The 14901-nt window shown below is 37.9% G+C and overlaps 1 protein-coding gene across 1 annotated transcript; it reads left to right on the top strand.

The window, feature by feature from the left end:
- Positions 1-9026: 9026 nt before the first annotated feature.
- On the top strand, positions 9027-12552 carry LOTGIDRAFT_130631 (hypothetical protein; the record flags this gene model as incomplete). Its single annotated transcript, XM_009065741.1, has 6 exons — positions 9027-9168; positions 9676-9812; positions 10277-10421; positions 11148-11249; positions 11811-12004; positions 12355-12552. The coding sequence occupies 6 exons, from the start codon at positions 9027-9029 to the stop codon at positions 12550-12552; spliced, it is 918 nt and encodes a 305-aa protein (XP_009063989.1).
- Positions 12553-14901: the final 2349 nt, after the last annotated feature.

The raw sequence follows: 14901 nt of genomic DNA, 5'->3' as shown, positions 1-14901 counted from the left end.
GATGTCCTTTCAGCAAGAATTACTCAAGTACTTTGTGTCCACATTTCTAAAATAAAACAAATAAAATTGATTTTAGTTTTTTTAAGGGACAGGTTGGCCATGTTTTTTTCACCAATCATACTTAAATCAACCCCCTAAAATGGCGCATCTATCCCTTTAAGCATAGATTTTTTGGGGAAATGAAATGGAGTTTTTACTTTGCACCCTTTGTAACAAAAGAAGGTTAATGCCATGTAGTGTGCAATGAGATAAATTATTTCAGCACAGAGTAAAAAAGTCTACAGCTAGATTAAAATACCAACTGATGAAAAGTTTGGTACATTTTCCTTTTCCAGAAGAGAGTTTTCAGTCTTAAATGCCATTTCCATATGAAATTTAAGGGAAGGAAGCATGTTTCTAGTGTAGAATAATCAAAACTTATAGGATAGACTTATAATCTGGCAATAAATTTGGACCCTCAATCATTTGGATGCTAAAGATTTGGAATTTTTGTAAATTTCAGACAACAGACAGGCTTGGTCACTTGGCCCAACAGTCAAAATTTTAGCCATGGCCACTCTCAGAATTTCTAAGCTTTCAAATTGTCTTTATCAAAATTACATATGTTATTTGTATGGTATTAGTTGTCCATGATTTACATTAAAGATTGAAAGAGGGGGTGTTTAAAACAAATAACAAAAAAGGGCCAGAGTGGCGACAGGTGTCCGCTTCAAAATGGCACACAGAATCATTTTTAAACCATGACATAGAAAATCTAAAACGGTCAAACTTCCATCTTATAAGTTCCATGGGTTTTAAGGCTGATTAACGAGTGGGTTACGTAATTAATGGATTTTTTATCAATGACTTACGAAATTAACTGCTTAGTGGCAACCATTTTGGATTTATGTCTCGCCATATCTCTGATACTCTCGCGAGAGTTTTGATGGACAAATAAATTTGAGGCCATGTAAGGGATAGGCGAAAATTTCAATTTTGAAAGAAATGACTTTAATTTGAAAAATTTGACCGATTTGTTGATAGTTAATTTCTTTCGCTAAAAAAGCCGAAAAAACTCGCTCAATATGGCTTTTTTGTACTACACAATTCTGCTAACCAAAATTTTGCCTGAAAATTATTTTTCCCTAATAGACCCCCTAATTACCTATGATTGTAATGAATGAGAAGTAACTCAAAACTCAGACAACAAATAACTTCTTTAAGAAATGGAGGGGGAGGGAGTCGTTTTCAAAGCAGTAAATTTCGAAAACACTGGCTGTGACTATCTCACATAGCCTACTACATCCCCATTGCTGTACCTGATTGGGCTAATGAAAACAGGCAACGCCATGCAGAGTGCAATGAGGGAAATTTTGCCAGGACAGTGGCATTAGCCTGCTCTTTTTCTATGTCCAACTGTCGAGGGATCTTTAATGTACACAGCCTGTAGCACACAGGGCCTCGGTTTATTGTCCCATCCGAACGACAAGACGCTTTTTCCATGTCAGCCCCTCATACCTGCATCACTGACAGGGGAAACATTAACTTGAGCCTTGCGAGAATTAATAAAAAGATAAATTAGACGTAAAACTCCATTCGTTTGCCAATCCCTTTAATAATCTCTTCAACTATCCCATGCTTAATGGTTTTACTGTTATAATGTTAATCGATTTGCTTTCAAGTGATTTCAACGTTTAAATATTTTCTTTATCAGCTGATAGAACTCTTTCTTAGAGATAATGTCGCGGAAGTGACGTCAGTTTAAACTACCACGGTTTCTTTTGAATTGTAGGAGAACATGCTGCCGGTTTTAATTATTCAAAGTGTAATGTATGACTGATTAGAACCCATTCTCAGAGAAACATAATTTCGCGGTAGTGACGTTAGTTTAAACTACCACGGTACGTTTCTTTTGAATTGTTAACAAACAGGACGTCGGGTTGTGATTTTGAAAAGTGTCATGTGTGGCTGAACCGAGCTTAACTCTACAGAAATATAATGTCGCTGAAGTGATGTTAGTTTGAACTACCACGGTAATTTTTTTTTGTAATTGCATTGAGAATAGAGAATATGACGTCGGGTTTTAGTTTTGAAAAGAGATACGGAAAAGAGATACGGATAACTGAAATTGAACTCTATGAATTTGTAAAGAAAATATGTAGACGGTAGAATCCCTTTAAGCCTATAAGTTAGTTGTATTATCTAAAGGTAGTCATTGGAACGACGCATTGTTAAATATCTATATTAAAAAAATCCTCAACTTGACAACCAAACACGCCTATATATCAGTTGTTCTTTCAATATGAACAGTCATAGGACAGTTATTTTGGCCGTTTACGCCTTGAAAAAGACCTCAAAGTCGATTAGGTCTTTGCGATTATGGAAAATGATATGAAAATTACGCCAAAATATCAGATTTATATTTATCGATCGTCTACCAATTGTGGTATTTTGGCGGATATAGCTGTTATATTTAATGCGATTATAGCACATTGTTAACGTATATATAATGCTCGAAAATCTGAAATTATAATAGTAAGCTTGTTTCGAAGTGGCCTAAACATGTGAGCAGATAACTTAATCGTATACCAATACTTGCGTGTGAACGTTCCAACGACAGACGACTTTAGTTTGTCGGGGAGATATGTCCCAGCGCGTTTGAAACTGGTTGTGATCTTGGCCAGTGCTTCTATAGGAGAGTATTTTCTAAACCATCCAATGCTAACCGGCGCACCGTGACAATTCCACGAGAGTTTTGCAGTATATAGATCCAGCTTTACGGAAACTTCCGAATGGCCGAAAGTAACGGATTTTAAGGCTGAACAACATCACCTACTACCTTTCTGCGATTGTGTTTTCCGACTACGTTCGGATTCAGTGTCTTTATTGTATGTTAGTGCACAACATTCCGTTGTCATTTAAATTTGATGGACATCACCTACTATCTCTCTGCGACTGTGTTTGTCAACTTAGTTCAGTGTGAAATTTAGAATCTAATTCTTGACGTACTGTTGTAGATGGACAACACCTACTATCTCTCTCCGATTGCGTTTGCCAACTTTTTTCAGTGTGAAATTTGGTATGTCTGTGAAATTTAGATTCTAATTCTTCAGGCACTGTTGTAGATGGACATCACCTACTACCGCCCTGCGATTGCGTTTTTCAACTTAGTTTGGAGACAACGCGATTCAATATCAATTTTTGTAGCAAGGCACTATGCCCTATAATACAAAACATTGCCCTGTCCCGCCCACGTGTGCTCTTATATGCAAAATATAAGTGAAAAAGTGTATAGCTATCGTGCTATATAATTCATAAAGCAATATTGAACAATCGAAGTATATAACAATAACGGCCCGGCTGAATAATTGATATACCACACTTGACGACTCTTTCTATCTTTATTAGTTTACTTCGGTTGACATGCAAGGACTCTTTCGATGCTTTAACGATAGAAGTTATGTTTACAGGTAAGTTTGAACCACTTTTATCCCTTTTCTTTTGGGTTAACTACACAGAAAGGGAAAGGGCTGAAGTTTGTTTACATGATAGGGATTGGATAGAGGTCTGTTTACACGATAAGATGACAGAAAGTGGTTTGTTTACAGGATAAGGTGACAGAAAGTGGTTTGTTTACACGATAAGGTGACAGAAAGTGGTTTGTTTACAAGACAAGGTGACAAAAGTGGTTTGTTTACAAGATAAGGTGACAGAAAGTGGTTTGTTTACAAGATAAGATGATAGATAGAGAACTGTTTACGGACAGGGTTTTTCACACTTGGGGGTACAGATCTAGTTTACTAAACACAGGTACACACAGATATTTGTTTACACGATAGGAATAAAAAAAAGCAGTCTGTTAACACAAAACGGGTACAGAAGTTTGTTAACAAGATAGGGTTCAGACTGAAGTTTGTTTACAGGATAAATTGAAGTTTATTTACATGATAGGGTACAGACTAACACAGAAAAGTGTACAGACTGAAGTTTGTTTACACAAAAAAGAAACAGGCTGAAGTTTGTTTACAAAAAGGTACATACTGGACATTGTTTACACAAAAAGGGTACAGACTGAAGTTTGTTTACAAGATAAGGGTACAGACTGAATTTGTTTACAAGAAAAGTGTTCAGATTGAAGTTTGTTTACACAAAAAGTGTCCAGACTGAAGTTTGTTTACATGGTAGGGGTACAGACAAAAGTTCAAAAAGGCTTGATTACAAGTATGTGTAAGAGGTCTTTTCCCTTATTTGAAATGACACACGCCATATAAAAACAAAACAATAACCAAAATAGAATGGTTTTCACTTCAACTACACGTTTGTTTACGTAAAATGAACAAGACATGACAAAGAATGTTAAAAATTAGCGAGAGAATCGATTCTTGCAGGTTGGTCTTTGTCTTCAAGCCTAGCTCTTTAATCAAAGAAACAAAAAAAATCGATGAAATTCCATTAGCATGCTTATTGCTACGTTCTTTAGAACAATTCTACCGTTAAGGACCTTAAAGGAGCTATTCCAGACGATCCTAGTGTTCATGAGTTTTGATAATCGAAGGTTTGTTCGTTTAATGGTACTTTGTTCTTAGACTAAGAAGTCAATTGACTTAGACTAAGAAGTCTGTTTACTTAGACTAAGAAGTCAATTGACTTAGACTGAGAAGTCTGTTTACTTAGACTAAGAAGTCAATTGACTTAGACTGAGAAAGACTGAGAAGTCTGTTTACTTAGACTAAGAAGTCAATTGACTTAGAAGTCTGTTTACTTAGACTAAGAAGTTAATTGACTTAGAATGACTTAGAAGTACTTTGACTTGGTGACTAAAGGCCCATTGGCTTAGAGGTACATGTCCGTTGACGCAGAAGTCCGTTGACATAGATGTCCGTTGATTTAGAAGTACATTGACTTAGAGGTCTGTTGACTTAGAAGTACGTTGACTGAAACGTACGCTAACTTAGTGACTAAAGGCCCATTGCCTTAGAGGTACACGTACGTTGACTAAGAATTCCGTTGACTTCGATGTACATTGACTTTGAAGTTCAGTGACTTAGACTGAGAAGTCAATTGACTTTGAAGTTCAGTGACTTAGAAGTACGTTGACTTGGTGACTAATGACCCACTGGCTTAAAGGTACATGTACGTTGACTTATACGTAAGTTAACTTAGGCGTTCATTTACTTAGAAGTCCGTTGCCTTAGAGAAGTACGTTGACTTAGATGTCCGTTGACTTAGAAGTATGTTGACTTAGAAGTACGTTGACTATGAAGGTCGGTGACTTAAAAATTCATTTACTAAGACTTACAAACTTACGTTGAACCAGAAGTTCATTGACTTAAAATCCTGTTGACTAAAAATTCCTTTGAAGATACAAATTGTAAAGTACTGACAGACCAGACGTTGCATTTCAATTCTGAAAAGCGACACAGACAGCTGGATTTAGCTCTTTTTAAAGCCAATTATAAGAAAATTTATCGTGTCACGGTCTTAAAAAATACCATTCCCATATCGAATTTTAACCTGTTTTAAACGAGAAATATATCGTTAAAAACTCTTTAAACGCAATTAAGGAAATAGAAAGAGTTGAATCATTAAAACTTCCGAAGGGAACACAACTTTAATCTATTTTTAATGAGAAATTTATTATCAAATGATCCATAGAATTCTGATATAGAAAGGAAATACGACGGACTGCGACTTTAACTCCAAATTCAGTTTTCTCCAAAATAGTAAAGAAACGCATAAAAATGGATTGAATTGAAATGGAGTGTAAATCATATATCATTTGTATTTGATTGGACTAATAAAGACGGTCAACACCCTGCAATGTACAATGGAGGAAATTTTACTAAAGATATTTCACGTACACAGCTCTCAGTAGTTTCGTTTTTGTCTTTTACGTCAAAACCTTTTCAATCGGCTTATTTCCATCCGGTCTTCATTAGCCCACATGGTGCAAAAAGGACGTAAAACTCCATTTCATTTCATCGTTTTATTACGACTATGATAGGGGGAGCTGCGGTGGCTCGGTGAGATAGACGCTTGCTAGCTAACCTGAAGGTCCAGGGTTCAATCCCGGCATAGGTCAAGATAATAACTTCGGATTTTTCAACCCGGTTTCCCCCTGTCAGTGATGTAGATAAGAGGGGCTGACATGGAAAAAGCGTCTAGTCGTTCGGATGGGACAATAAACCGAGGCCCCGTGTGCTACAGGCTGTGTAATTTAAAGATCACTCGACAGTTGGAAATCGAAAAAGAGCAGGCTTTCCTGCCGCTGTCCTGGCAAAATTTCCCTCATCGCACCCTGCATGGCGCTGCCAGTCTTCATTAGCCGACATGGTACAGAAAAGTAGGACGTAAAACTCCATTCATTTCATTTAACAAACATATATAGTGACTACTGCCCCTTGAATATATAGTTCGAAAATTTCAAAAATGTCGATAAAAAATTCAAGGGACGGCTCCTTTAATTCAATTTCATATTTAATGTCTTTCTAACGAGAAAAGAAACAACCAATCGACCTGTTAGAGAAAGTCAAAAGAAAAGTTATACGGTGCGGTTATAGCTGGTATTATAACGCTATAACAAAACCAACATTATAATACATAATAATACATGATATTGCCCAGCTGAATAGGGCATTATCGTCAATAATACCCATTTACGCTTTTATTTACACTCGTATACCATAGAAGAACAACAGTTTAAAGTGACCTTTAAAATGAACGTGAATTAAGAAGCATAAGATCGCAAAAAGATTTGGCTAAAGAAAACATGAAAAGCATACTCCATCCATGATGTAAGCAAAGCACAAATTAAAGGGAGAGATGCGGCATTTGGGGGGGGGGGGGGGGGGTATTTTAGCCTTGAATATATGTAAATAGTTTTCAGAAATAATGTACAAAATCACATAATTCCTTTAAATATACTTCAAACTAGGAATTTTACACACTATTTCTATATACGTCTTTTCTATATATGACAAGAAAAGACGAGTCGTCATTTTAACATTCAAACGCGGATAATTCTAGACACACATTGATTTGAAGGCTCAAATTTCAACGTAAGCTGTGAACATTATTACTGATTGGCTTAGCTGAAAAATGTCTGTTTCTGAGACTAAAGTATGGTAAAAAAAAACCGTAGTGGGACATAGTGACACAATGGATCGGAGCAACCATAAAATGTGACAGTGCCGATGTCACATCCGTATCACGTCCGAGTTTCGTCGGGCTAATCCTTTTAACAGCTGCGAGGATCTTTAAATTTGAATCACTACAAGTATCCAGAAAATAACAGAATTATATCAGGTTACAGTATAACCCCTCATTAAGGGATTACGGTAAAACCTTAAACCGTTGATCAGTAAGGGCACGTTGACATTCACACTAGGAAAGCATGTCAACCAAACTTGAACACACTGGATAGGTGAGTTTGTGTGCTACCTTTCTGTGTCCAAACCCAAGGCTAGGTGGGCTGATATGCTGTCGTTCTGTACCTTATAGCAAATCTAAACAGGCAGCTCTAAAATCAAAGAAAACATCGCGCTTCAGCAACCACAATCGCGCTGCGATGTTACTGCGATGATATCAATAAAAGATCTTTAAATCTGACCCACAACATTAACCAGAAACATTCGAACACTATATTAGCACCTCGTTAAAGATGGGTTCCCTTATTTATATTTATGACTTATATGAATAGAAAGTAGATGTGTTCTAATGACTTGGAAAAATACCAGTTTGTCTCACATGTCCATAATAAATTCATAATTAGTTAAATTAGAAGAGAATTACCAGCAGAATTCCAATGAGTGACCGATCAAGAAAGGTTAAAAAGTCTTTTTTTGTTTATCCAGACTGTACATACATGGACATTTATGATTGGTTAAAACTCTTAATTATATGCAATAAGAACATAATGATCTGATTAAGAATACATGATATTTCATTAAAAACACCAAATAGTTTGCTTAATTTGACACTAAAAAATAAGGAAACCCAACTTTAACTTAAAATATTATTACACTACATTAGCACCTCGTTAAGGGATTACAGTAAAACCTTAAACCGCTAATCAGGCCACGTTGACACTCACGCAAAGGAAGGAAGAAGCCATTGTAAGGATAGCAATCTATATCCTCTATCATCAAGTCCGACTTTGTCTGCGTACAGCTACTACGAAAGACAGGGGAAGTCTTTCCCTATCTATCTGTACCCACTCATTCAAGGTTACCACAATTTCGAGCTCCGACTGAGATCATAACCCAACAGTGTACAACGAGGGAAATTAACTAGAACAGTAGCCTCAGTCTAATGTTTTATTTACACCAAATGTCAAGGGATCCTTAACCACACTGGACGCTTTTTCCATGCCATTAAACCATAAAAGGTTTTTATATTATTTTAATAAGTTATAGACGATGTTTGTGAAATCGATTTTTATATGCTAATGGGTTTTCATTGTCATCATTTCGCTCGAAAGGCGAAACACATCAATAGACAAAGGAACTAAGGGATGCCAGGACAGCTTTGATAAGAAACGGCGGAGTTACGTTGCCATTTCAAACCATGATCAATACATTCTTAGATGTCTAATGGGTTGAAATGAAATGATTTTCGTCCTTTGTCTCTATCTGATTGGGTTTAAGAAGATGGCATGCAGTGTGCAATGGGGAAAATTATGCCAGGATAGCGCTATTTCAAACCATGATCAATATATTCTGACATATTCGCAAACGCACTGTATCTGGTTGGGTTTACGAAGACGGACATGCAGTGTGCAATGGGTGACATATTGACAGGGCGATGGCATTAGGTACCAATTTTGTTTGTTTATCGAGGGATCTTTAACGTGCACACCATGTAGCCCACAGGACCTTAGTTTATTGTCCCATGCTAACGACTGGACACCCCTTCCCTGTCAGTCCCTCCAGATGTGTTTTGGTACGGTACAATCCCCAGTATTGGCATAAGCATCTTTCCAAACTTGATATCTCTCTAATTTCAGAATGGGGTGCGGAACTAGTATAGATTCTGGAGATTTCGATAAAATGAACATCGTGGTGTTTGGGGCTACGGGTATGGTCGGCGGATCGGTGATCAAGGCCCTGCTGAAGAGCAGTCAGAAGATCAAGGTGAAGGCTGTGACCAGAACACCCACCAGCGATGCTTCTAGGCAGTTAGCTGAGGATGGTAAGTGACTATAACTATTTTGCCTTAAACTGCGTCCAAGGACCCCACTGAAGAAACTTAAGTGATTAGTCTTTACGGGGAAGGGATCCTCCAATGATTCTAACCACGAAAACGCATTGGTCAAGGCATTACTGTAGAGGATTCTAAAGACCAAGGACCTATCAGCGATGCTACATGACATCGAACTGCCGAAGATGGTAAGTGATTTGTCTTTAGGTTGAAGGCGTCGTATCCCGAATACGGTGTTTGACATAGTCTTAGAATGACGAATGGGAGTGTGGTTTGGACACTATGGGTTGAAGGAGACAATGTCGTACAAGAGAGGTCCTGGCCATTGCGTCGGAAGCTTATCATGACGAACCTGTGCTATCTTATTACGTTACTCTGGTATGAAATCTTAGAATCTGGCATCAAACCATTAAAGACCAAAGCTTTAAGGCTGCAAAACGCCGGCAAAACAGATGCAGGAGTGTTACAATTTAGTTTTGTAAAATTCTTTAATTTCAGGTGTCATCATAGCAACGGCGGATCTGAATGATCCACGAAGTTTGGAGAGGGCTTTAAGCGGAGCATCCTGTGTTTTTCTTTCAACACATTACTGGGAACATTTCAACAAAGACAAGGAAATACACCAGGCAAGTCTTGTGTACTTTTAAAAACCTAAAAAAGCCTGTTTTGCTAGAAAGGAACTTGAAGCATTCGCAATACCGGTGGTTGATATTTACCACGCAGGTAATGCAGAGTTTCGGGTGTCCAGGTCTTTGTTGACCTTTGTCATGCCCAATTATGGTCGTAGCTCCATTGTCAACAGGCATCCATAAGTAACTTGGTACCTGTGACATACAAAGCATGGGTACATTGTCAAGGTACTATCGTGGTAGGTATATTAGACCCAAAAGTACCTTTATCAACCAATACATCATCTATTTCCCAAAGATCCTGTCAAACAATCCACTGTCTATAGTCTGCTTTGACGATCCTCTGCCCAAAGACATCTTTATGATCAGTGTAACGAGTCAACTGTTCTGAATTAGCACGTTTGCCCAAGTCCTGAGTCCTGAGTCCATTTAAGCCCTACCAATCCTAAAGTCTTTTGACATTTTAATAGGGTATGAACGCAGTGGACGCGTGTGTCCAAGCCGGAGTAAACCACATCATATTTCACGGAGGAGAGAATCCTAAACGGATGATGGACAAGGAATGTGGATACCTCGAGTCAAAATCAGCAATAGAGGAATATATTATGGAGAAATGTCAGCCCGGTCAAGGTAAGAAGAGAACACCAGGATTGGTCCACTATTCCCTTCAAAGAAATGAAATGAATGGAGTTTTACGTCCTACGTCCTAAGTGTGCTAATGAAGACGGGCTACGTCATGCAGTGCGCAATGAGGGTAATTTCACCAAGACAGCGGCATTAACCTGCTCTTTTTTTATTTCCAACTGTCGAGGAATCTTTAACGTGCACAGCCTGTAGTACACGGGGCCTCGGTTTATTGTCCCAACGACTAGACGCTTTTTCCATGTCAGCTCCTCCGACCTGCATCACCAAAGAGAGTTACTACCACTCTTCACCAATAGAAGAAGGAGAAGTAGGTTCCTGAAGTATCTAGCCTACTAGCTGGTCATTGGACGAGCTCTTGGTGTTGATCATTGAGGTTGACAGGTGGATTTAGTCCTTCGACATCTCAACATCTCCCTGACCCAATCATATCTTGGTCGACTTATAATTCAGACCTAAAAAATCGGGGTCCGCGACCAAAATTTTCAGAAGGCCTCGAGTTTGAATGCGAGGACCAAACTTTGTCCATTCAAAACACACCCGAGTTCATAGAAAGCTATAACAAAGCGTCCTGTATAAATGGAATCTGAACCCCAGTTGACCCAAGCTGAGGACCTGAGTACACCCATCTCAGACTCCACGAAGAGATTTTTGGATGATCCAAGATGCCGAAGCCACATCTGTTTTTGTTCGTTTCAGGTTATACGATGAACTACACATTTCTACGATTACCATTTTTATACGAGAATCTACTCAGCGTTTTTAAACCACATTTCATCAGACCCGACACATACGCTTTAGGTAAGCAGCCAATCGTCAGTCCATTACTAGAGCGCAACTCAATAATTCATTAAGAAACATCAAAGCAACTCTTCACCTGGTCGAAACGGTTGGACAGAAACTGCCATGTCTTCGTTTCTTTCTTTCCGTTCTGGACACCCAATGATTCTGTTGGTAGAGATCGAGAAGGGCGAGCCACAGCAAAGTCTCCCTTTAGACACACCTGACGCAACTCTATAACTCGCACAGGATAAATACAACGTTCGATTACTTGCACCGAGCCTACTCGCTGAAGCGCGAAAGCGTTCGTTTGAGCAATGAATTCATCAAACGCGCTTCCTCGTGCCAGACCAAAGTAACCCACCCCTGGTATCCCTGTGTGATGCGAGAAGATGGCGGACAATGCGAGCAAGCCAAAATATTTTTGCACTGCGCATGTCAAAAAATGCCGTAGTAAAATTGTCGTGGAAGCGCGGCGCAAGTGATCGAACGCGAACAAAGGCAGGGTGCAAATGATAGCCATAAATGGTCTCTATACACCACTAAAGCCAATCCCCTCCTTTAATGTAACAACTTTTTCAGCCTTGCCTTTAGAGGATATACCAATAGACTGTATGAGTATAGCGGACATTGGTAAAGTTGTGTACGTCATAATGGGCCGACCCAAGCAATACCTGAACAAAACTATTAACCTGTCGGCCGAGAAGATCACAATTCATCACATGGCCGAGGTCCTGACGAAACAGATAGAAGATAAACGGTTCATCTGTCCGAAGGTAAGTAGAATCGACATGAAATGACCAAAAGTCTTGGCATTGATCTAGACATGTACCCATTTACAGCTGGGTTGACTGGAATAATGAGGATCCTTTCTACCAGCTTGTTCTTGGTCAAACCTACGGGCAGTGATCAATCCCAGATTATCTGTACCCATTTACAGCTGGATCGAATGGAAATATGAGGTGACTTCAATATCAGCAGAATTTCAGATGCCGATCGAAATTAGAACCTACGATCACTATTTGTTCTACAAACTTAATTACCAATGCCTTTACAAGCAACCGAAATTAGAACCCACGACCACCATTTCAATTACCAAAAATGCCTTTTAAACTTTGTCTTTCAGATTCGTATCAAAGATTATGAACAATTTCATTTCAAGGGAGCGAGTGATATGGCGGCCTTATTTGAATATTATCAATGTCCCAAACAATCGGGGGATATCAAACTGACTCGCAACATCTACGGACATCCGGTTTCCTTTGAAAAATGGGTTCACGAAAATGAGGAACAACTCACAGAAGTCTTAAAATCGGAGGAGTGATTCAATATGTGAACGTTAAAACTTTCCCGCCTTTATCCATTGAAGTTAGAATATTCCCGCCTTTTTGTGTGAATAGAAAAATATTCCCGCCTTTTTTGAAAGTGAATACCAAAATTTTCCCGCCTTTTTTTTAAAGTGAATACCAAAATATTCCCGCCTCTTGAAAGTGTATACCAAAATTTTCCCGCCTTTTTAAAAGTGAATACCAAAATTTTCCCGCCTTTTTTTTTAAGTGAATACCAAAATTTTCCCGCCTTTTTGTGAAGAGAAGGATATTTTCTAGCTGTTCATGAAGGAAACGCAGACAAAATTAGAATGAAGTTTTGTGAATACAAGAAAGTGGTCTTCTTGTGTCTGTCTAGGTTTTTGTCTCCGACTCGAATCTTAAGTAAAATCTAGCGTGTGCCTGTGTTTCCACGACAAGATTATCGTGTCGCCGACAGGATTTAAAATATCAAACAAGTTTGATAATTGTCTCTGATAGTTTTATCGTCTGCAAGACAGACCGTCATCATCCAATCAGATTCATTTTCCTTTCAATTGACTGATCCACAAGTGATCATCAACATAATGTAAAACAACCGACTTGAGATTTTTGTCTCCTCGTGTGCCCGCAACCGGTCGTTGAAACTCAAGACAAGACTCTAATCGGCGACAAAAGTCTCCGACCAAGACTGCTCGTGTGCCCGCACCTTAAGTAATATATTTACATGTAAATAAAGTATTCATCCTATAAATGTTATTTTTGGTCTTCAACAATATCTCGTCCACATCGGGGTTCTACAAGCACCTACCCGTCAAAACTATATGCTTGCTAAATATCTTGACGACGCATAGCTCTTAGCAAGGTAACTATTGTACAAGGTTGAAGAAATCAGATTAATACAATGCTCTTTGGGATTGGAAAGAGTAATTCGATAAAACCTATGGATAAATTACAGAAAAATGCCTTACTTAAAGATGGGTTTCCTTATTTTTTAGTGTCAAATTATGCAAACTATTTGATTAATTGGTGTTTCTAATGAATTATCATGTATTCTTAATCATATCATTATGTTCTTATTGCATATAATTAAGAGTTTTAACCAATCATAAATGTCCATGTATGTACAGTCTGGATAAACAAAAAATGACTTTTTGACCTTTCTTGATCGGTCATTCATTGGAATTCTGCTGGTAATTCTCTTCTAATTTAGCTAATTATGAATTAATTATAGACATGTGAGACAAACTGGTATTTTTCCAAGTCATTAGAACACATCTACTTTCTATTCATATAAGTATTAGCATTTTCATTTTTATAAATGAAAATAAGGGAACCCATCTTTAACGTTATAACTACAGTTAATACATGTCCCCCTCCACCCTCCCTCCCAAAATGAAATAAGATAGCTTGCCAGGCAAGGTAACATACGCCAACTAGCAGCTTTGATTGAGTACAAATCATTATTTGTAGCCTGTACATTGAGCATGAGCCAACTGTGAACAGATGGACGGATGACAATAGGCTTCCATTCAACGTTTGGGCATATAAAAATCAAAAGAATCTGTAAAGAATTTTAGCCTGTAGAGTGAGCACGAGTTGCTCAATATAGCTAATAGAGTGAAACGTCAAGTCAGACACGATATTTCGGTGAAAAAGTATCCGATCATCACGAATTTCGATAGATATAATCTTCATAATGACATTGACACACAAAATCAAAAGAATCTGTATAGTGAGAAAGAGCCAAATGTGAACTGACTGGACAGTCCGACAGAATGGACAGCCAGGGTGATTACAATATACACCCTCATGTGGGTGTATAAAAATGTAACCTTTCTTACGTTTCCAAATGAAAAAAAAATAACTGGTGTTGTGATTTAATAGATATAATAAATAAATGTATATAAATATGATTTACGATTAAAATCTTTCTAATTTAGACATGATAGCTTGAAAAAACTGTAAATAGTGCTAGTCATATAGTTGACACCCCTCTAACATTAATGAACTCTTCCACGCATGTGTTTTTCAAGCCATTTGATGCAGAATAGAAGAGTCCATATACTAAATCAGGGTGAATTTTTGCTTTCAAGCAAATCATTTTCGTTTTTAGAAATTTCTTAATAATAATAATAAATTTAGAGTGCCTTTCCATATTGTAGAGAAATGCCAAAGGCACTTTGCAAGATGGAGGCAAATTAATACAGCCTTAGTTACAGATTATGGACAATTTCTTTGTTACCTCTTAAAGCTAACCTGTACTATTTAAACCTTATATCGATCTACTGAAATTTTTAAAGTTGTTTTTTAATATCACATGACAGCTTTAAGAAATAGATGAAATACACTGTTGATGAAGGCTT

This window comes from Lottia gigantea (assembly GCF_000327385.1).
Source record: "Lottia gigantea unplaced genomic scaffold LOTGIsca_70, whole genome shotgun sequence".
Taxonomy (NCBI): domain Eukaryota; kingdom Metazoa; phylum Mollusca; class Gastropoda; family Lottiidae; genus Lottia; species Lottia gigantea.
Note: the sequence above shows the minus strand (reverse complement) of the source record. Positions and strands in the feature narration are given on the sequence as shown.